General features: G+C 42.4%; 1 protein-coding gene across 1 annotated transcript in view; it reads right to left on the bottom strand.

Annotated features, from left to right (window-relative positions):
* The window catches only part of WDR49 (WD repeat domain 49), a 156,094-nt gene that overhangs the window by 43,568 nt on the left and 89,749 nt on the right, over positions 1 to 22,777 (bottom strand). The window contains exons 9-11 of the mRNA XM_039914527.1: positions 10,664 to 10,828; positions 4,297 to 4,412; positions 570 to 700 (exon numbers count right to left, since the gene is read on the bottom strand). Coding sequence (XP_039770461.1) covers positions 570 to 700; positions 4,297 to 4,412; positions 10,664 to 10,828 — 412 coding nt within the window. The remainder of the gene's footprint in view (positions 1 to 569; positions 701 to 4,296; positions 4,413 to 10,663; positions 10,829 to 22,777) is intronic.

The following is a 22,777-nucleotide window of genomic DNA, read 5'->3' on the forward strand; positions in this document are numbered from 1 at the left end:
GCATTGACAGAACTGTCCATGCTTAATATTCCCTAAACACACTTTGGAGTTGGCCTTTCACACTGTAGATGCAAATTAATCTTCAGGATTGACACTACTCACTATCATTAGTCAAATTCTCAAGAATTTCCATTTCATTATACAAATTGAAGCCCTACTTTCCATTTATGTAATCTGTTCACATCATATACCCTCACAAAATCTTATTCAAGAATGTCCAAGATCATTTCATATTGACTTTCATTCCTTTTTATACCAACAATTCTGCTTAATGTAAAAATGAAGGAGACCAAAATATGGGTCACTGGTGGTTTCGATTTAGAACATATCCCTACCAGTAGTGCAGAAAATGGTTACTTGTGTAGGCATTTTTAAAAGGCTTAATTTTGCATCATATCTGAATCTGGGGGCTTTTTCCTAGAGCTCTGGCTGACTGACATTATGCAAGAGAAAAGGTGGACAGAAACACCCACAGTTTAGTCTGTCCTGTAGAATCAACATCTTTCCCTAAGTCACTGCTCAGAGAAGCAAATTCAGTGTGAAGTTTTGCACATGAATTCTGTGTCTACCTGTGACTAGAGTTTGTGGTGGTAAAAAGGCAGCACATAAGATGTCATCCTGGTGTTGTATTCCTCCTTTCCATTCCTCAGGTTGAATGAAAACCTGAGTCAAGCTGTGAAGCCGAAATATAGTAATTACCCTGATAAAAAAGAGAAAGAAATTAGCTGGATCAGAACTTGGCTGGGCCAGGCAGTTATTAATAAACTCATTCTCCTAATCACACAAGGATTTTAGGATCTATCTTTTGGTTTTCTATTGTTACTTTGGAGGATAAATTTGGGGTCAGCTATTCTCTTCTAAGCTGCTGCTTTACTGCCAAAAACCAATCCTGGATCTGTCTTCATCTGAATTCATAGTGCTTCCTGTAATGTTACTATTTAACTAGGGACCGTCAGTATGTTCCCACATTCAATACTTTGCTGATTTCAGAATGTGAATAAAAATTCCTTTGATATTTGACTTTGGATGTCAAAAATCCAAGGAACTAATTACCTGCCATTATCTCAATCAAATGCCAAGCTAAAAGCTTCCAAAGGAAAAGTTAGTTGTGCTTTTGATAGCTAAGAACTTATCTCATGACTTGTGCTTTACCACTACGGGGCCAATGTTTCTCACCTAAGCACATTTGCTTGCTCTTAAGAACACCAGTGCTTAAAAGTTTCAGTCAGAGAACTGCTTTATGGGGCCAGCATTCCTCATGAATCACCTTCTAGATGCGAGGAAGAAGGGATGGATGAGCCCCTTTTGTTCTGGATCATTCTGGTTGTCAGACACAGCTTTCCTTGCTTTTTAGTGTAGTTTTTTTCAAGATATTTGTTAAGTAATAATAATAATAATAATAATGTTGGTATTTGTTAAGCACTTACTATGTGCCAAGCACTGTTCTAAGCACTGGGGTAGACATAGGGGAATCAGGTTGTCCCACGTGGGGCTCACAGTTTTCATCCCCATTTTACAGATGAGGGAACTGAGGCACAGAGAAGTTAAGTGACTTGCCCACAGTCACACAGCCGACAAGTGGCAGAGCTGGGATTCGAACTCATGAGCCCTGACTCCAAAGCCCGTGCTCTTTCCACTGAGCCACGCTGCTTCTCCACTTACTATGTGCCAGGCACTATATTAAGTCCTGGGGTAGGACACTCATTTGACACTGTCCATGTCTCACATGGGGTTCACAGCCCTAATCCCCATTTTACAGATGAGGTAAGTAAGGCACAGAGAAGTCAAACAACTTGTCCAAGTTCACACAGTGGATAAGTGATTGACCTGAGAGTAGAAATCAGGTACTCCGCCTTCCAGGTCTGTGCTCTTTCTACTAGTCCATGCTGCTTTGTTGTGGGCAGGGAATGTGTCTAGCAACTCTGTTATACTGTATTCTCCCAAGTGCTTTGTACTGTGCTCTGCACACAATAAGTGCTCAATAAATACAGTTGATTGCTTTTAAGAGGAACACCTGAGGTAACACCTGAGTATGTAATCTCACCACTAAATTAGAGAGCAGAGCAATGAGGATGCCAAAGAAATGTCCAATAGCTAGAGAGAAACATGACTTCAAATGACATCCCTCGAAAGTAGTAAGGGTGGGATGAGATGGTAGAAAACTTGGAGAAAGTGGTAATTCATTGCCCAGAGAATGATGACCTTTAATTTATGGCCCCTCTGCTCCTTTGTTTATATTATATACATATAGATTATGGTCAAAGAGCATATGTTCAGCCCTAATTGTAAGTGGTGGTTTTAAATCGTGGATCATTATACACCATAGTGAGAAAAACAACATGACCCAACCAATTTCTATTTGAGCAAAAAATCAGATTTGAGTTAGTGTCCAGTAGGTGAAGAGTGAAAAATTATCTTCCAAGCTCCCAGACTCAAATAGAGCCATCTGGTCTCCAAATATAAACTGTGCAGTGATCCCAGCGAATTAGAATTACTTATTACTCATGGCCCTGTACAGAAATCATTAGGGTGCAGGCTTTGGTGGAGCTATGAGTCACTAATGGAGCATGATTGCTTGCCTGGATGTGAAAGTCTGGACTTTGGAAGGTGTGTATAATGAAATACTGTCAAAATAACTTGTAGAATAGCTTGGACAATACTTTTCACCCTCACTAAAAAAAAAAATTGGTCATGAATAAAATGGACCATACAGTTCATTCTCTGCTGCATATAACGTGCCGCTGTATATTAGTGCTACGATTAAGCAATTTTTTCTGAGCCTTTTAAAGCAGCAGAAAAGGTATATTTAGATGTCTGAGCATTCAGTTGTCTGGGTTTGAAATCATATGGAAAGAAAAGCAAAGTATCTCATTTCAACTCAGCCCATTAACATGACAATCCTAGTAAAGAATTTGCAGAGCCCATTTATTGAAAACAGCGGTATTTTCTGAAATTGTCAGGTTTATGGACACCACATTTTCTAAATGCAACCTGCTTTAGTTTTTCTGATATTTTTCTGGTGTGTACATATATATTTATATATACAAACGTACCTATGTATACACCTATGACTATAAAAGAAAAAAGGCTGTTCCTTGAAAAGAAAAGAAAAAAACCCCACTGTTTTCCTTGGTGTGAAACACAGAAGAATTACTTCTTGAATAGAGCAAGGTCATTGTCTGGCCTTTCTATGCAGAATTTATAAGAGATATAAAAACATTAGTCAGCTGAAAGCTTTTCTAAACCAAGGTGGGCAAGGGAGGATGGAATTAAACTGCAGGAGGAGGAATTTAGAATCGTTATATTCTAATGACTACCTTTATATTAGTTTTCAGAGAGTCATGTTTCCCTTAATGTATATTTTCACTGTGTGTTTTGGATAGAATGCAGCAACCCAATTAGGGAACCTCCTTCTGATAGTGGGAATGTGAAAAGAACACAACTTGGGGTGGAGAGAAATGGTTGTGCCTATGTGCATAGTGTTGGAAACAGGGTGAGTACAACAATATGATGTTTTCTTAATGTAAAGTCTGTCAGGAACCCAAACCTCACAGTGAAGAAGTTGGTTGGACTCAAATGCAGAACTAAGATGGAATATTTTGAGTTTGAGAGAGAGGTGGGTATTATTTTCTCTATATTGTGGATAAGGAATCTGAGACACTGAAAACATTAAGTGACTAGGAGATGGTCATCCGTCAGGCTTGGTTCAAAGCTGGGATTAGAATTTAGGTCTCATGACTCCAGAACCTCTGTGCTTTCATTAACCCAAACAGGTTCTGCTCCTCTTCCCTTCAGATTTACCAGAAAATAGTGAGTAAGAAGCCTCAAAGAGTTGTGAGTGAAGTCCTGCCTGAAGGAAGGGAGCTGAACTTTGAATCGCTTTGAGCTCTCTGACTCTAGGATTACTAATTCAGTCTTTTTGCCAACTTCTCCATTGTTCTCTTGGGCTTAGTCACGGAAAATGAATGCTTTTGAATCGGCTACAGCTTTGATGCTTCATTTTCATTCATTCAATAGTATTTATTGAGCGCTTACTATGTGCAGAGCACTGTACTAAGCACTTAAAATGTGCAATTTGGCAACAGAGACAATCCCTGCCCAGTGACGGGCTCACAGTCTAATGAGGGGAGACAGATGGCAGAGCAAAACAGAACGAAACAAAAACAAGACAGCATTATCATGATAAACAGAATCAAGGGTATGTACACTTCATTAACAAAATAATTTTCTTGGTAGATATTGAATCAAAATGCAGAAAACCATCATCCTTTTTGGTTTTGATGGTACCTACATTACCTCTTCCAGCCTGTCACCAGTACTGCCTGATTTAGAACTAGGATCTGAGAGATGTCCACGTCTTGATCTTGCCCAACATTCAGCACATGGTGACAATGTCCATCGAAGTCCCAAATCTTCAATGTAAAAAGATAACTTTTAGTACAAACATAAAGAATACATACCTGGTTCTTGGAGTACTCGCTTAATCAAAGAATAGATTTATGTATGCGTAGTTAGGAACTTCCAGAATTATCTGATCAGATGTTTAACTCCTATTGAATATAAACACATGTTCCATCCATCCTTCTCCTAGTGCATCACTTGCTGGCTGAAATGAAGGCTCTTCTCAGACTACAGCGGCATAGTACTGCCAACCTTGTTGCCCAGACAAACTCGGTGGCTACCTTCTTCCATTGTCCAGATAGAGCCAGCTCTATTCTACATTATCTGCTACTTTTTCTTAGGATGGATGATTGAGAATTAACTGTAAAACAATTGACTGTAATTGAGATTTTGTGATACGTTTAAGTTTGCTTCCTGACATAGAATTGGAATTTAGCTAATGTACTTCATTTATTGTGGGAAAGCGTTTCATCCTATTTATTTATTTCTTTATCTATTTATTCATGAGTGTCTCCCCCCGTAGACTGTGAGCTGGTTGTGGGAAGGCATTTGTCTATTGGTTGTTATATTGTACTCTCCCAAGTGCTTAGTACAGTGCTTTGCGCACAGTAAGCAATCAATACAATTGAAAAAATGAATGAATGAATCCTAAATTCTTAGTTCAGGGCATACAGAAGTGCTCATTAAATACCACTGATTGATTGATTTTAAGTACTGCATTTATGAGTATCCTCATAAATGCAGTATGAGAATGCTGGGTCATTTAACAAGTTTAAAGGAATTTCTATCTAAACCAAACCATTGGATAAACCAACATAATTAATTAATTACTAAGACTATCATTTCATTAATAGTGGACTTTTGGTAGTGTCCAACCTGACAACCTTGTGTCTACCCCAGGGCTTAATAAAGTGCTTGGCACATAGCAAGTGTTTAACAAATACCTCAAAAAAAAATCCTTTCATTTCATTAATTGACTCCTGCATTTAATCAGATAGAGAAGTAGAAAGTGCATTTACTGTCAAACATGCCTGTTCCTGGTAGGTTTCTGAGATCAAGATTGACTGCAGAAATCTTAGACTACACCCTTAAAAATGAAGAGTTTATGCATTCTTTTGCATCCGTTCAGAGAATTCCTGTCTTTACCTAGGTCAGTTTCATCTGTCATGAGAATGACAAACTTTCTTTTTAAATAGAGATGATAATATCCCTCCAGCTCCTGTCAACCAACCCTAGCACTTAGGCATGTCATTCCTATCCTCCTCAATTATGGATGCATCTATATTTTTGTTCAATTGCTAATAATGATTATAGTAATAATGATAACAATAATAGTTGTGGTATTTGTTAAGCACTCACTTGTGTCAATCAGTGTACTAAATGATGGAATAATCATTCATTCACTGAGTCGTATTTATTGAGCACTTTCTGTAGATACGAGATAATCAGGTCCCCCATGGGGCTCACATTCTAAGTAGGGGGGAGTACAGATATTAAATCACTATTTTGCAGATGAGCAAACTGAGGCACTGAGAGGTTAAGTGACTTTCCCAAGGTCACACGGCTGACGAATGGCAGAGCCGGAATTAGAGTCCAGGTCCCTCTGAGTCCCAGGACTGTGCTATGTCTTGCCTGTGGTGTTCATGGATTGTTCAGAGAAACCGCAAACTCCAACCCCAAAATTTTCTTCTCAGGTGCCATCTAGACTGTAAGATCATTGTGGGCAGGGAATGTGTCTGTTTATTGTTGTGTGGTACTCTCCCAAGTGCTTAGTATAGTGCTCTGCACACAGTAAGTGTGCAATAAGTATGACCGAATGAATGAACTTGTATTCTACCAATTGCCTAGTACAGTTCTCTGCATACAGTAAGCACTCAAAGACTACTATTGACTGATAGATTGATGTTCTCGAAGCCATCCAAGATTTCTGGGGTTGGGGGGTGGCCACCAGCCGTGAAAGAAGTGTGGTGAGCCCATAACAAGCTGTCTTACAAGTGACTGTTTATGATCCCGTGAACAACAAGGAAGAGAATGGCGAAGGCACTGATGGGGTCTACCTGAGAGAGGCGATTGCCGGCCTGTGGGGGTGGAGCATGGAGAAAGATATGGCTTTCTCTCCATGTTCTGCCCAGTAACAGGCCTGCACCAATCAATGACTGCCACATAGAACCACAGTTGCGATACCTAAGGCAGATAAAAAGCGGTCGGGTTGAATCATGAGATGGCACCTGGAGCAGAAGTATGCAGGGGAGGAACAAGAATTCAAGCAGAAGCAGCAGGAGAGCCGCACTTAAAAGTGGCAGAAAGCAGCAACACTTGGAACCACAAACAAGCATTGGCAGAACGGGCTCCCTTGACCAGCAGACTGGTATTGGACCCTTGGTGGAGTGAGTGACAATGTGTAACTGTTACTCCCTTGCATGCTGGTAAAACTAAGTAAAAAGCTTTCCACAGTAACCTTCATGGTTGGTGGTGTGGTTTGACTTTACTACATGTCAGTGAAGTTCCCCAGGTCCAGAAAAGTGCTGGTTGATATGAGCCGGGGCCTTGTTGCAAAGGGAGGCTGGAGACCAAAGAGATGGCCGACAGTAAGAGCTAGGGGACGGTTAGGGCAGGACTAGCTCTCCCCCCCCGCCCGTCCCGTCACTGCCATAGTAACAGAGATTATGGGTCCTGTCAACCACGCATGGGCCACACCATGAACAACAAATCCCCCCAAGTGCCAAGGAACTATTATGTTCCATTGTTTATTCAGATATTTCAACGGGCTATATACTTGAACTACTTTTTTCAAATTGGTATATGTTAAGCACTTACTATGTGTCAGTCACTGTTGTATGAGCCAGGGTAGATACGAATTCTTCAGGCTGGACACGGCCCCCTGTCCCACAGAGGGCTCGCAGTGTAAGTTGGAGGGAGGACTATTGAATCCCCATTTAACAGATGAGGAAACCAAGGCCCAGGGAAGTTAAGAGACTTGTCCAAGGTCATACAGCAAGCAACTGACTTAGTTGGGGTTAGAACCCGGGTCCAGTGACTCCTAGTCAAGAGCTCCATCCACTAGGCCATGCTACTTCTTGTTATAGCTTTGGTTTAGCTTCCTGTGCCCTTTATTTGTGATTAACTCTTATCTCTGTGTCTACCCCCCCTTAGATCATAAACACCTTGAGGACAGGGAATGTATGCCTTGCTTCTGTTGCCCTTCCCTAAGTTTTTAGTACTGCAATTCACACTCTGTAGACTCTTAATAAATGCACTGACTGATAGAAAGTTTGGCTAGAACTTGGAGCTCTTCCCTCTACTTTCCTCTCACTCACTCCAGATTGCTTTCTGCCCGTAGGCCCCAGATCGATCAATCGGTCAATCGGTGGTATTTACTTAGAGGTTTCTGTGTGCAGAGCCCTGTACTAAGCCCTCAGCTCAGGTCCTGCAAAGCTACACAGGAAAGCAACATAGCTTAGAAGAAAGAGCACAGACCTGACAATCAAGTACCTGGGTTCTAATCCCAGCTCATCACTTGCCTGCTGGGTAACCTTGGGTGAGTCGCTTAACTTCTCTTTGCCTCAGTTTCCTCAACTGTAAAATGGGGGTTTAATATCTGTTCTCCCTTCTACTGGGACTGTGAGCCCCATATGGGACAGGGACTGTGTCCAACCAGATCATCATGTAATTACTCCACAGCTTAGTTTAGTGCTTGGCCCAGAGTAAATGCTTGACAAATGCCACTATTATGAGTATTATTCTGAAGCTCTTCCAAGATTTTCCTGAGAGAAGCGTCTTCTCAACTGATGCCACCTCCTATGGATTTCATCCAGTTTGATGTCCAATGCTGACTGTTTAGAGGCTTTTGCAGTTGGGAAGGGGCCCTCCTACTAAGAAAACTCCTGTCGAGGCTTGATTGAGCTGTAGATGGGTTGGCAGGGATTAGAGAGTAATTTGGGTGAGTTTTTGGCAGGAAGTCATAGTGAGAAAGAACAAATGCCAGCCAGGATCTGTGGGTTCCAAAACCCAGCAGTTCACTTCCTCTTTCCCTCAAACCGCCGAACGGTGAACAGAAGTCAATGGCAAACTCCCATGGACTCTAATGGGGAAAAATTACACTGAATACGTTTGGCCCCTGTGGGAAGAGGGAGTATGTAGCACCTTTGAAGTATAAAGCAGAAAATGTTCTAGCAGTGACCATATTTTAAAGTAATTCATGGTGTCCAGCCCAGATAAAATGGTCAGATTCTATATTGTATGATACGAGAATGGGATTTTGATCTACCAATCAATGTATTTATGGTGTGCTTAAGCTCTATGCAGAGCACTGAACTGAGTGCTTGGGAGAATACAATATTGACCAGTTTTGACCAAATCCCACCCGTTTCAGCTGTGCCCGTTATGGGTAATTATTATACCCAGCAGGGACATGTTTAGGGGTTTCTCCCCACTCTCCCTAATCATCCCTGCATCTACTCCTAGATCAATCATTTTGGAGGTGCCTTTACAGTTAAAGAATGTCTAATGGCCATACATATGGCCATATGATGTATATGATTTATGTATTGCATCATTCCTTCTTTTCAAAGAAACGGTCTTAAGAAACCAATGATTACACTACTTAATCCACGTTAAACGTCCACACTATCTTTTAGTCTGAAAAATTTAAAGAGGAAAACATGATATTAAATTGATTAATCAATCTGTGCAGAGCACTATTTTAAGTGCTTGAGAGGGTATACAATAGAATTAGAAGATAAGACTCCTACCCTCAATTAACTTTCACTCTAGACAGTCACTAAAATAAATTACCGGTAGGAGAAAGCGATATAGCCATATGAGCTATGGGTATTGGGGTAAAGGAATAAGTACTCAAGTGTTCTTATGAACTTCTAAATACTACTAATTGCTGAATTAAATCACTGACCTACTTGTCTCTTTCCAATGCTTAGGACGGAGGTTGGCATATAGTAAGCATGTAACAAATACCATAATTATTATTTCAAACATATTTATAAAGAGAGGCAGTGTAGCTTAAGGAAAAGACAATAAAACTAAGAGTTTAGAGGCCTGATTTGTAGTCAATCAATCCTATTTATTTAGTGCCTACTCTGTGCAGAGCACTGTACTAAATGCTTGGGAAGATATAATATTACAGAGTTGGTAGATGTTCCCTGCTCACAAGGAACTCTCAGTTTAGAGGGGGAGACAGACATTAAAAGAAATTATGTATAGAACTGTTGGGTTGAGGATGAGGCAAATAAAGAGTGCAGCATGGCTTAGTGGATAGAGGATGGGTCTGAGATTAAGAAGGACCTGGGTTCTAATCCCAGCACCCCCACATGTCTATGTGACCTTGGGTAAATCACTTAACTTCTCTGGACTTCAGTTACCTCATTTGTAAAATGGGGATTAAGATTGCGGGACAGGGACTGTGTCCAACGTGATTAATTTGTATCTATCCCAGTGCTTAGAACATGCTTGGCATATAGTAAGCACTTAATAAGTACCTTAATAATAATAATAACTATTATTATTCAATCCAAGGCCAAGGGCAATGCAGAAGGGAGAGAAAGTAGGGGAAATGAGGGTTTATTCGGGGAAGGCCTCAAATCCTTCACTGACCTACTGTGTGACCTTGGCCAAGTCACTTAACATTTCTGAGCCCCAATTTCTCCTGCGGTTAAAACACTAGCTCTCTCTGCCTCTTAGGCTGTGGTTATCTTATATTTACTCTCACACTCATCATAATGCCTGGCACATACTAAAAGTTTAATAAATATCATAATTTTAGTCTGTTTCAAGTGAATGAATATCAGGAACCAAAATTCCATTAAATTCCCTCATAAAATTACCTTACTAGCCACTCCATAATTATTTAAATATACTTCTTAATAAAAAGTTGCCAAATGAAGATCAAGAAGAATTTCAGAAAGGAATTACAGAGAAAACATAATTACTAACACTTAAAAAAATACAGTGCAGCTAGAATAAGGCTAAAATCACTCATTTAAATATTAATGTATTTATATTTTAGACTTGCAACTTCTAGGAATTCATTATTGCACTGATCATTACTTGAAAACCATCATAGTAATTTATTTTTCAAGAGAGCTATATTATCCTGACAAGTTTGTTTTATGGCTTTTAATCATTTAGTTCATCTAATGCTTCCTTTACCTAAGGCCAAAAAAAAGTTGTTTTGCTCAGAATGGAATATTTTGGCCCTGAATCTCTGGACAGAAAAGACCACAATAGAATCAAATAGTTTTGTTCACACCTTTACTGTTCCATCTGTGCTTCCAGTAAAAAGCTTTGTCTCACTTTCATCTAAGGCCATGGTACTGATTTCCTCATTGCCATGGCAACCAGTAAACTGTTTGATTTTCTGCCCAGTGTCAATCATCCAGAAGGTAACTGTAGATCCTGCATCCGAGCTGATTACCTTAAAAAAAAATTGGAATTCAAGGGAATTAAAATGCTTACCACGTGTTGTATTTTCTATCTTCATTACAATAAAACAAGATATTTCTTCCCCAGTGATATTCTACATGGGAGTTTAATCATTTTTAGCTTTATTTTTCTCAAAACATAATCACAAATTTACAGAGGAGAATTGAAGTGCAATCAGGAGCTCCCTTAACAGAAAAGATATAGGTTATTCCCTTATCCGGCCTTCAGCTTCGAGTAAAAAAAAGCATTGTTGAATTTTTGCTAGCTCTCTCAGCGTTGAATCACTGAGTAATGAAATTCTAGTTAAAAAACAAATTAACTGACTAAAGCCATTTAGAAAATATCAGCTTCAGTTTAGTGTTCAGGAATGAGATTACACGACATGTTGGAAAAAATGTGAATTCAGACAAATCACTACAGCTGTTTTTTTTAATTCCCTCAATGAGTGAAATTTCCTAGAACATTGTCTAGTTTTAACAGCTGTAAAATATAATTATTGCTTAACATTGAAAAGAATCCCTCATTCATTCCATATTTTTCATAATTTTTTTGGTCTTGTTTATTATTGCTTAACGTTGAAAGGAATCCCTCATTCATTCCATATTTTTCATAAATTTTTTTGACTTTTCTCATTTTTAATCATTAGAATTTTTTAAAACCTCTTGGCTCAAGGATATGATTACCTTGCATGTATTCATTTAGGATTTAATGAATTTACACCCTATATTAAAATACATTATATATTTGTATTAACATAACATAGGTTTATTATAAGATATTTAATGGCTAAAGGTTTGACTATGATGAAATCTTCACCATGCCCACCAATATGGTAATTTATGTGACAAGTGGTTTAATAATTCACATTACCCCAGAATATGTTTCAACTTAAATAGTAGAATAGCAACATAAACAATTCACATCACCCATCCAAGCTAAAAGTCTATCTCTGAAAATTGGTATTCCTATCACTGGCACAGGAAGACATAGTCATCTATGTTCAGTTAGAGTTTCACAACCTCACAAAATCAGATAGGGTGAAATTGTCCAACAAGAGAGAGGTAAGAACATCAAGACTGAAGAGATAAATATTAGAGTTCCTCTAGTTTCTTCTGGACTGGTGAGAAAAGTAAGCATAAAGTTTGTCATAAACTCTAAGAAAGCCTATGGATTGATTTTGTTAATCAATCACTCTAGTATTTATTAAGTACTTTTTAGGCATAGAGCACAATATTAAACTTAATTGTACTAACTGGGAATTGTAGTAATTGAGAAGCAGTGTGGCCTAGTGAGAAGTAGCATGGTCTAGTGGATAGAGCACAGGCCTAGTTAGAAGGACTTGGATTCTAATCAAGACTGCACCACTTTCATTCATTCATTCAATAGTATTTATTGAGCGCTTACTATGTGCATAGCACTGTACTAAGCACTTGGAATGTACAATTCGGCAACAGATAAAGACAATCCCTGCCCACTGACGGGCTTACAGTCTAATCGGGCAAGACAGACAGATGAAAACAGGACAACTTAATCATGAAAAACTTAATCACCACTTTTCTGTTGGGTGAGCTTGGGCAGATAACTTCACTTTTCTATGCCTCAGTTACCTCATCTGTAAAATGGGGATTAAGACTGGGATCCCCATGTGGGACACAGACTGTGCCCAACCTGATTAGCTTGCATCTACCCCAGTGCTTACACTTCTAGCATTTAGTTAGTGCTTAACAAATACCATAAAAAATTAAATAGGGAGAGTGCAGTACAACAGAGGGGGTAGAATGTTACCTATTGTATAGCTCCTTGTAGGAGGGGCTTGGTTACCACAGTAAACAGCCCAGTGGCTACCAACATAGTTTGCCACTCGGGCAGGGGTTTCGATGGTAGCCATGAGCCAAGTCACAGCTATTTTGCACTTCTACTTTTTCAGGATTTTTTTGTTTTTGTTTTAATGGTACTTGTTAAGTGCTTACTCTATTCCAGGCTCTGTACTAAGAGGTGGAGTAGATACAAGCTAATCAAGTTGAACCCAGTTCCTGTCCCACATTGACCTCAATATCTAAGTAGGAGGAAGTAGGATTTAGTCCCCATTTTACAGATGAGGTAAGTGAGGCACGGAGTATTTAAAACTTTCCCAAGTTCATACAGCAGAGCTTGGCTAAGATCCCAGGTTCTGTCACTGCCAAGCCTGAGCTCTTTCAAGATTAGATCATGCTACTTTATGTTTTGTGCAAAGCTCTCAATTCCTCTACATTCCCCTTATTTCATCTTTCTGCATCCACGGTGTCCAGGGCACCCAGATGTCCATGTCATATTGTTGGCCGGGATTAGTTTCTGGATGTGCCTATGATTTGTTGAGAGTGTGCATCAGGAAGGGTCAGATGGTGGGGAAGCTGTCTTGGGGTAAGGAGTGTCTGTCTCCACACATATGAATTCAAATGGGTCCATGCATCAAAGCTGCTCAAAGCATGGTTTTTTGGTTTGGGGGTTTGTTTGTTTTTGCTCATCTTCATTACAAAACACTTTTTTCATCAGTTTCAACACGAATGATGAAGCAGCACTGCCTAGTGGATAGAGCATGGGCCTGGGAGTAGAGGAACTGGGTTCTAATCCCAGCTTTGCCACTTGTCTGTTGTGCCCTTGGGCAAGTTTCTTCACTTCTCCATGCCTCAGTCACCGCATCTGTAAAATGGGGATTCAATCCTACTGCCTCCTATTCATGAGCCTCATGTGGGACAAGGATGTGTCCAGCCTGATTAAACTGCTTCTACCCCAGTGCTTCAAACAGTGCTTGGTACATAATAAGCGATTAACAAGTACCATAATGATCATTCCTGTAGGTACTTTAAGTATTGTCCTTTCATTTCCTCTGACATATGACTTGGACTTTACAAATAACATGATTAAATGGTGTAATTATATTAGGTTTAGATCTCTGACTTCATTACCTGGATCCCAACCCAAGTTTTTCCCTGCTCAGCAAGACCAACTACAAAGAAAAGAAAAAACTCATCTGAAGCAACTCAAGGTCACTGCACTATTAGGATTAACTTTACCAATGTCTTGGAGTTTTAAAGGGCATCATAAAGGTGAGCATATTGTGCAGTCTATCACTTAGGGATAAGAATTGCTTCTCTGAACAAGGAGCAGTGGAAAGATGCAGTCATATCGGAGTTAGTGATAGCTATGATCTTGGCCTTTGGGAAAGAGCAGCATGAAGCTAATTCTCTGGAGGTAGTTTCAGGGGCTCAAGTTTGAAAGTAGAAACTGAGCGCAGGGAATAAAAGAGAGAAAGGAAGGTTGCTTCCTTTCTCTCTAAAACTTAGCAGCCCTGCTGCTGGTCGAGTGGAAAAAAAATCACTGCTCTGGGAACGAAGTGTTCTAGCCCCAGTTATGCCTGTCCTAGTAGTAATAATTATTGTTTTTACTAAGCTTTTACTATGTGCTAAGCATTATACTTAAGTTCTGGAGTAGATGAATGATAACTAGGTCAGTCTCAGTCCCTGTCTCACAGAGGTCTCACAGAATAAGTAGGAGGGAGAACAGGCATTTAATTCCCATTCTACTGTTGAGGAAATTGAGGCCCAGAAAGGTTCAGGTCACCAGCAAGGAAGTGGCAGAACCAGGTTTAGAACTCAGGTCCTCCGTCTGTCAATTCAGTTCAATCATATCTATTGAGCACTACTGTGTCCAGAGCACTGTTCTAAGCACTAGGGAAAGTAAAATACAGCAATAAAGAGAGACAAATCCTGCCCACAAAGAGCTCACAGTCTGGGGCGGTTGGGGCAAGGGGAGACAGACATCAATACACGTAAGCAGGGATCAGTATAAATACAACTACAGATATATACATCATTGCTGTGGGGCAGGGGGAGGGAGAAAGAGCAAAGAGAGAAAGTCAAGGTGACCCAGAAGGGAGGGGAGATGAGGAAGAGTGCGGCTTAGTCTGGGAAGGCCTCTTGGAGGAGATGTGCCTTCAGTAAGGCTTTGAAGAAAGGACAGTAATTGTCCTGTGGATTTAAGGTGGGAGAACATTCCAGGCCAGAGACACAGTGAGAAGGTTAAAGGCACCAGAGGAGTGAAGTGTGTGGACTGGGTTGTAGAAGGAGAGAAGCGAGGTGAGGAAGGAGACAGCAAGGTGATGTTAAAGCCAATGATGACGAGTTTTTGTTTGATATGGAGGTTGCAAGGCAACCACTGGAGACTTTTAAGTAGGGGGTTGACATGGCCTGAACATTTCTGTAGAAAGGTAATCTGAGGAGCAGATCGAAGTATGGACTGAAAAAGGGGAGAGGCAGGAGGTTGAGAGGTCAGAAAGGAGGCTGGTGCCATAATCTAGGTGGGGTAGGATGAGTGACTGTACTAACGTGGTAGCGGTTTAGATGGAGAGGAAAGGGCAGATTTTAGCGATGTTGTGAAATTGAGACCAGCAGGATTTGGTGAATGTTTGGATATATGGGTTGAATGAGGGAGCAGAGTCAAGAATAACTGTTACCCTTGCCCTCCTCAGGCTTGTTCCCCGAGTCAGAGAAATGAGTGCTGCCTGGTCTCCAGCCCACAGCCTCATGCATAGAGCCTTTGCTACCTCGGGGCATCCCCAGATGGCTACTGTCACGGAGACCCACCCAAGGGCATTTTGTTCATTTATTCATTCATTGAATTAATCATTTTTTTGAGCGCTTACTGTGTGCAGAGCACTGAACTAAGTGCTTGGAAAGTACAATTCAGCAACAAAGAGAGACAATCCCTGCCCACAATGGGCTCACAGTCTAGAAGGATTTTCTAGTGTTTTTTTCCTCATTGTCCCTTCCCCTCCGTGGCTCCAAACTGCCATCTGGCTTGAGCTTTGCTGAGGTGAAGGGAGGGAGATTCAAGCTGCCTTGCTGCCTCCACGGTCCAGGGTGGCCCCACAAAATGGGGGGGTGGGGCTCGCCTCTCCCCCACCACCCCCAGGCCACATGGATCTAAAATGGTAGTTCGGACCATGAGGTGGAGATTAACGGACCATTAGAGGAGGGACTTGCCAAATCCAATGGCTCCTACTCTATCCTAATCCTTCTCGACCTCTCAGCTGCCTTTGACATTGTCGACGATCCCCTTCTCTTCCACACCTTATCTCACCTTGGCTTCATGGACTCCGTCCTCTCCTGGTTCTCCTCTTATCTTTCTGACTGGTCATTCTCGGTCTCCTTCGCAGGCTCCTCCTCTCCCTCCCATCCACTAACTGTAGGGGTTCCTCAAGGGTCAGTTCTTGGCCCTCTTCTGTTCTCCATTTATACTCACTCCCTTGGTGAACTTATTTGCTCCCACGGCTTCAATTATCATCTCTATGCAGATGACACCCAAATCTACATCACCTCCCCTGTTCTCTCCCCCTTCCTTCCGGTTTGTATCTCCTCCTGCCTCCAGGACGTCTCCACCTGGATGTCTGCCCACCACCTAAAACTGAACATGTCTAAAACTGAGCTCCTTATCTTCCCTCCCAAGCCCTGTTCTCTCCCTGACTTCTCTATCACTGTGGATGGTACGACCATCCTTCCCGTCCCTCAGTGTCATCTTTGACTCGGCTCTATCGTTCACCCCACACATCCAATCCGTTAGCAAAACCTGCTGGTCTCACTTTTATAATATCGCCAAGATCCGCCCTTTCCTCTCCACCCAAACGGCTATCTTACTGTTACAGGCTCTCGTAATATCCCGGCTGGATTATTGTGTCAGCCTTCTCTCTGATCTCCCTTCCTCCTCTCTCTCCCCACTCCAGTCTATTCTTCACTCCGCTGCTCGGCTCATCTTCCTGCAGAAACGCTCTGGGCATGTCACTCCCCTTCTTAAAAATCTCCAGTGGTTGTCAATCAACCTCCACAAGAAACAAAAACCTCTCACTCTGGGCTTCAAGGCTCTCCATCCTCTTGCCCCCTCCTACCTCTCCTCCCTTCTATCTTTCTACTGCCCACCCTTACGCTCTGCTCTTCTGCCAATCACCTCCTCACTGTCCCCCATTCTCGCCTATCCCGCCGTTGACCTCTGACCCACGTCCTACCACTGTCCTGGAATACCCTCCCTCCTCACCTCTGCCAAACTAACTCTCTTTCCCTCTTCAAAGCCCTATTGAAAGCTCACCTCCTCCAAGAGGCCTTCCCAGACTGAGCTACCCCTATTCCCTCTGCTCCCTTTGCTCCCTCTCTGCTCCCCCTCCGCCCTCTGCTCCTCCCCCTTCCTCCCTTAACAACCCTCAGCTAAGCCCCCTTTCCTTCTGCTCCTGCCCCTCTCCCTTCCCCTCAACTCAGCACTGTGCTTATTTGTATATGTATTTTTATTACCCTATTTATTTTGTTAATGAGGTGTACATCCCCTTGATTCTATTTATCATGATTATGTTGTCTTGTTTCTGTCCATCTGTCTCCCCCAGTTAGACTGTGAGCCCATCACTGGGCAGGGATTGCCTCTATCTTTTGCCAAATTGTCCATTCCAAGCATTTAGTACAGTGCTCTGCATATAGTAAGCGCTCAATAAATACTATTGAATGAAAGAATGAATGACTAAGAGTGATGAATGGGGATCGTTGGAGAACAAGGGATGCGGTCATGTGCTCAGCCCTTCCGGGAAGGAGTGGGATTAACAGTGCCTGTCTTAGAGCAAGATGTGGTGTTTGTCATCTCTAAAATACCCCTCAGTGGGATTGGAAGCAATAACACCAAGATTACAGGCTTGTGAGATGTTGATGTTGATGTTGGTATTTGTTAAGCGCTTACTAGGTGCAGAGCACTGTTCTAAGCGCTGGGGTAGACATGGGGGAATCAGGTTGTCCCACGTGGGATTCACAATCTCAATCCCCATTTTACAGATGAGGTAACTGAGGCACAGATAAGTTAAGTGACTTGCCCACAGTCACACAGCTGACAAGTGGTAGAGCTGGGATTCGAACTCATGACCTCTGACTCCAAAGCCCGTGCTCCTTCCACTGAGCCATGCTGTGAGATGGGAAGGATGGTGGTACCATCTACAGTTACGGGAAAATCCGGAAGAGAACAGGGTTTGGATGGGAAGATAAGGAGCTCTGTTTTGGACATGTTGAGTTTCAGGTGATGGGAGGACATCCAAGGAGAGATGTCTTGAAGGCAGGAGGAGATGTGAGCCTGGAGAGAGGGGGAGAGATCGGGGAGGAGATGTAGATTTGGGTATCATTTGCATAGAGATGATAGTTGAAGCCATGGGAGTGAATGAATTCTCCAAGAGAATAAGGATAGATGGAGAACAGAAGGGGACCAAGAACTGAACCTTGATGGCCCATGTCAGGCCCATAGTCTTTCCTTTGGGCCATGCTGAGGGTTTCTAATCACAATGACCATAGAACCAGCTATGAGGTGAACAGGCCTGGCAAGAATCCTAAAACGTAACCGGCTACCTCTCTTTCCCAAGGAAGACAGCAGAGGCTACCAAGGCCATGGTGCCATAGTGACTCTTCTGTGCTGACTTCATCATCCATGTCCTGCACATGAAAAGCTTTCACGTACACTTCATCCTTACCCCAGTACTCACTAGTTGCACTGTATACTCCACTGGGAATATAACTAGCTAAGAAGAGGGTGTAAGTGACTCTCACAAATCACTAGCTCTACAAGAAGTTCTATTTGCTGATTTTCAGTTATGAAACCTCAGAACTGAATCTCATATGGCATTTTTAGCAGGAGAGTTTGTCAAGCATTTTAATAAATAATAATTACGATACTTGTTAAGTGCTTACTATGTGCTAAGCACTGTTCTAAGTGCTGGGGTAGACACAAGTTAATCAGATTGGACGCAGTCCCTGTCCCACATGGGGTTCACACTCATAATCCCCATTTTACAGGTGGGTTAACTGATGCCCAGAGAAGTTAAATGACTTGTCCAAGACCACACAGCAGACATGTGGTGGAGCCGGGATTAGAACCCTGGTCCTCCTGACTCTCAGACCCATGTTCTATCCACTAAGCCCGCTGCTTATCTAGCAACCCCAAGTTAGCAGACCCCAGTTAGCAACCACAAGCTGCAGAAGAGTTGTGCTCTTAAGACTGGGTGATATTTCCCCTCTAGACTATAAGCCCCCCTCTAGACTGTAAGTGTTATGGGCAGGGAATGTGTCTGTTTAATTCTTATATTATACTCTTCCAAGTGCTTAGTACAGTGTTCTGCACACAGTAAGCACTCAATAAATACCATTGACTGATTGACTATTTCACACATGATGTCCCAATAGCCACCTATTTCATTTACTCTTAGAACCCATTCCATATTACCACCAAGTCTCCCTATGTTTCCCTAAAACGGTCAGACTGGATCTGTCGGTTCAGACTTTCACATTTGCAAGGCATCAGAGTAGAATGGAAAAAGCGACAGCAGACTATCCAAGCAGCCTGGTGAGCGAGCTCAAGTAAGCGGGAGAATTGTGAGCAAGGCAAGATGTTGAAAGTTTCAAAGCTACAGAGTAGTACAAACTCCTCAAGAAACTGCAGTGGTTGCCCATCTTTATCAAACAAAAACTCCTCACCATTGGCTTTGAAGCACTTAATCACCTTGCCCCCCACCCACCCCACCCAACACACCATCTCGCTACTCTCCTACTACAACCCAGCTCACATACTTTGTCACTGTAATGCTTACCTTCTCACTGCATCTCAATCTAGTTTGTCTTGCCTCTGACCTCTCATCCACATCCTACTTCTCGCCTGGAATGTCCTACCTCTTCATATCAGACAGATAATTTCTCTCTCCCTTCCCTGACTAAGCCCTCCTCTCCTCTTCTCCCACTCCCTTCTGTGCCACTCATACTTGCTCCTTCGGTATCCCTACAGCACATACAATAATAATAATAATAATAATAATGGTATTTGTTAAGCGCTTACTATGTGCAGAGCACTGTTCTAAGCGCTGGGGTAGATACAGGGTAATCAGATTGTCCCATGTGGGGCTCACATTTTTTAATCCCCATTTTTCCAGATGATATCACTGAGGCCCAGAAAAGTAAAGTGACTTTCCCAAGGTCACACAGCAGACAAGCAGCAGAGTCGGGATTAAAACCCATGACCTCCTGAGTCCCAAGCCTGAGCTCTTGCCACTACGCCACCCTGCCTCTCCCTTGTATATATCTGTAATTTATTTATTCATTTATTTATTTATATTAATGCCTGTCTCCCCCTCTAGACTGTGAGCTTGTTGTGGGCAGGAATGTGTCTGTTGTTATATTGCATTCTCCCAAGCACTTAGTACAGTGCTTTGCACACAGTAAGCACTCAATAAATATGATTGAAGGAACTCAGAGCAAGTGGCTTAATTGAGGACTGCTAGAAGAGAGTGGCGGATCCATTCAGCAGGACAACCTTTTCAAGAAGAAAGATTGTAGGAGGAAGGGATAAAAATGAAAAACAGGTGTAGACACCCTATCTAGCAAATGCACAGTATTATCTTGTGCCCAGAGTAATATAAAGAGATTGGAGTGTGTCAGGCAACCCCTCAAGGGAGGAGGAGACGATCAGTGCTTTCTGTTTTAGGATGGTCGGAGGTAGGTGATGGTGGAAAGAGTGGGCTGTGCATTCTCAGGCATCACCTGCCCCTGCCTCGAATGTCCATCCACTGAGGCACAGCCAGTGCTTACGACAGAGCGGTGGTGTGGACCGGGATGTGATCCTGCACCCCGAGGAAACTGCGGCCACCACGACCCGACCTGACAGCTATGGCCCCATTCTGGGTGGGAGCATCTTAACTGTTCCTCAAGGGAATGGCAAGGGTGGCCTCAACTGCATAGGAAATGTTCTGTAATTATCTTCTCCTACAAGTGAGAAGGAAATGGAACAGCGAGAGCATCCCTAGGGAAGGACCAATCAGGCCACTGTCTGGGGCACACATTTGAAGGACTGTGGACCTAGAATATAAATTCTCCAATTTATGAAATTGAAATAGAAAACTGACTGAATTGTGTAGGATCATTACCACTCTTTTGCCCTGAGCACCAACAAACCTTAAGGCCAATATTATTGAACTGCCCCATATATTCTTAAAGCAATTCCAGGTAGAGTCAGAAATTCATAATAACAATAATGTTGGTATTTGTTAAGCACTTACTATGTGCCGAGCACTGTTCTAAGCACTGGGGTAGATACAGGGTAATCAGGTTGTCCCACATGAGGCTCACAGTCTTAATCCCCATTTTACAGATGAGTTAACTGAGGCACAGAGGAGTTAAGTGACTTGCCCAAAGTCACACGGCTGACAGGTGGCGGGGCCGGGATTAGAACCCATGACCTCTGACTCCTAAAATGGTGCTTTTTCCACTGAGCCACCTTCTCCCTGAGTCTTGAACATACCTCAATCTAGTTTTAAAATCAGATTACGTGGGGTACTGGGTGTGCTAAAGGTTATCACAGCTTATGGCCATATGGAAAGAGTCTGGACTTGGGAGTCAGAGGTTGTGGGTTCGAATCCCTGCTCCGCCACTTGTCAGCAGGGTGACTGTGGGCAAAACACTTCACTTCTATGTGCCTCAGTTCCCTCGTCTGTAAAATGGGGATGAAGACTGTGAGCCTCACGTGGGACAACCTGATTACCTTGTATCTACCCCAGCGCTTAGAACAGTGCTCTGCACATAGTAAGCGCTTAACAACTACCAACATTACTATTATTATTATGTATAAATGTGCTACACCCTCCTAAAACTGTTGATGCTTTATTAGATGTAACCAAGGATGTGCTGAACTCCTACAGTTGACACGATAATTTTGGTATTTAAGAGCTTACTATTTTCCAAGCACTGTACTAAGTGTTGGGGTAGATACAAAATAATCAGGTCCCACATGGAGATTACAACTTAGAAAGGAGGAGAACAGGTATTTAATCATCTCATTGCAGATGAGGGAACTGAGGCACAGAGAAGTTAAGTGATTTGCTCAAGGTAGCACAGCCAACAAGAGGCAGAGCCAGAATTAGAATTCAGGTCCTCCAACATCCAGTTGGATGTTTTCATTAGGCCAGGCTGCAATAGACAATATAATTGTTATTCAGGCTGCAGTGGTTTACAAAATTTCTAATAGTTTTCAACTACCTCCTGAGGAGCAGTGTGGCCTGGGAGTCCAAAGATCTGGGTTCTAATCCCAGCTCTGCTACTTGCCTGCTCCAGAACATTGTGCAAGTCACTAAAACTTCTCTGTGCCTCCATGTCCTCATCTGTAAAAGAGGAATTCCATGCCTGTTCTCCCTCCTACTTAGATTGTAATCCCCATGTGGGACTCACAGTGTTCAACCTGTTATCACTCCTTCTCCTTCCTACCATTCCTCCCCAAACTTCTTGAGCAAGTTGTCTACTCCTGCTGTCTCAATTTCCTCTCCTCCAATCCTCTCCTTGACCCCCTCCAATCAGGCTTCCATCCTCTTCACTCCATAGAAACTGCCTTCTCAGAGGTCACCAAGGACCTCCTTCTTGCCAAATCCATCATCCTCTACTCCATCCTAATCCTCCATGACCTCTCAGCTGACTTCGGCATCGTCAACCACCTCTTTCTCCTGGAAACATTATCCATCCTCGGTTTTACTGACACTGTCCTCTCCTGGTTCTTCTCCTATCTCTCTGGCTTTTCATTCTTGGTCTCTTTTACAGGCTTCTCCTCTGCTGTCCACCTCCTAACTGTGGGGGTCCCCCAAAATTCAGTGCTAGGTCCCCTTCTATTCTCCATCTACACCCACTCTCTTGGAGCACTCATTCACTTTCGTGGCTTCAATCTCTATGCAGATGATCCCCAAGTCTACATCTCCAGCCCGGATCTCTCTCTCTCCTCTGAAGTCTCACATTTACTCCTCCCTTCAAGACATCGCTACTTTAATGTCGTCCGATCACCGCAAACTTAATAACTGTAAATAACGTCTCACCTTCCCATCCAAACCCTGTCCTCCTGTGACTAAAGATGACACCACCAT

The sequence above is a fragment of the Ornithorhynchus anatinus genome, chromosome 1 (assembly GCF_004115215.2).
Source record: "Ornithorhynchus anatinus isolate Pmale09 chromosome 1, mOrnAna1.pri.v4, whole genome shotgun sequence".
In the NCBI taxonomy this organism is placed as follows: Eukaryota; Metazoa; Chordata; class Mammalia; order Monotremata; family Ornithorhynchidae; genus Ornithorhynchus; species Ornithorhynchus anatinus.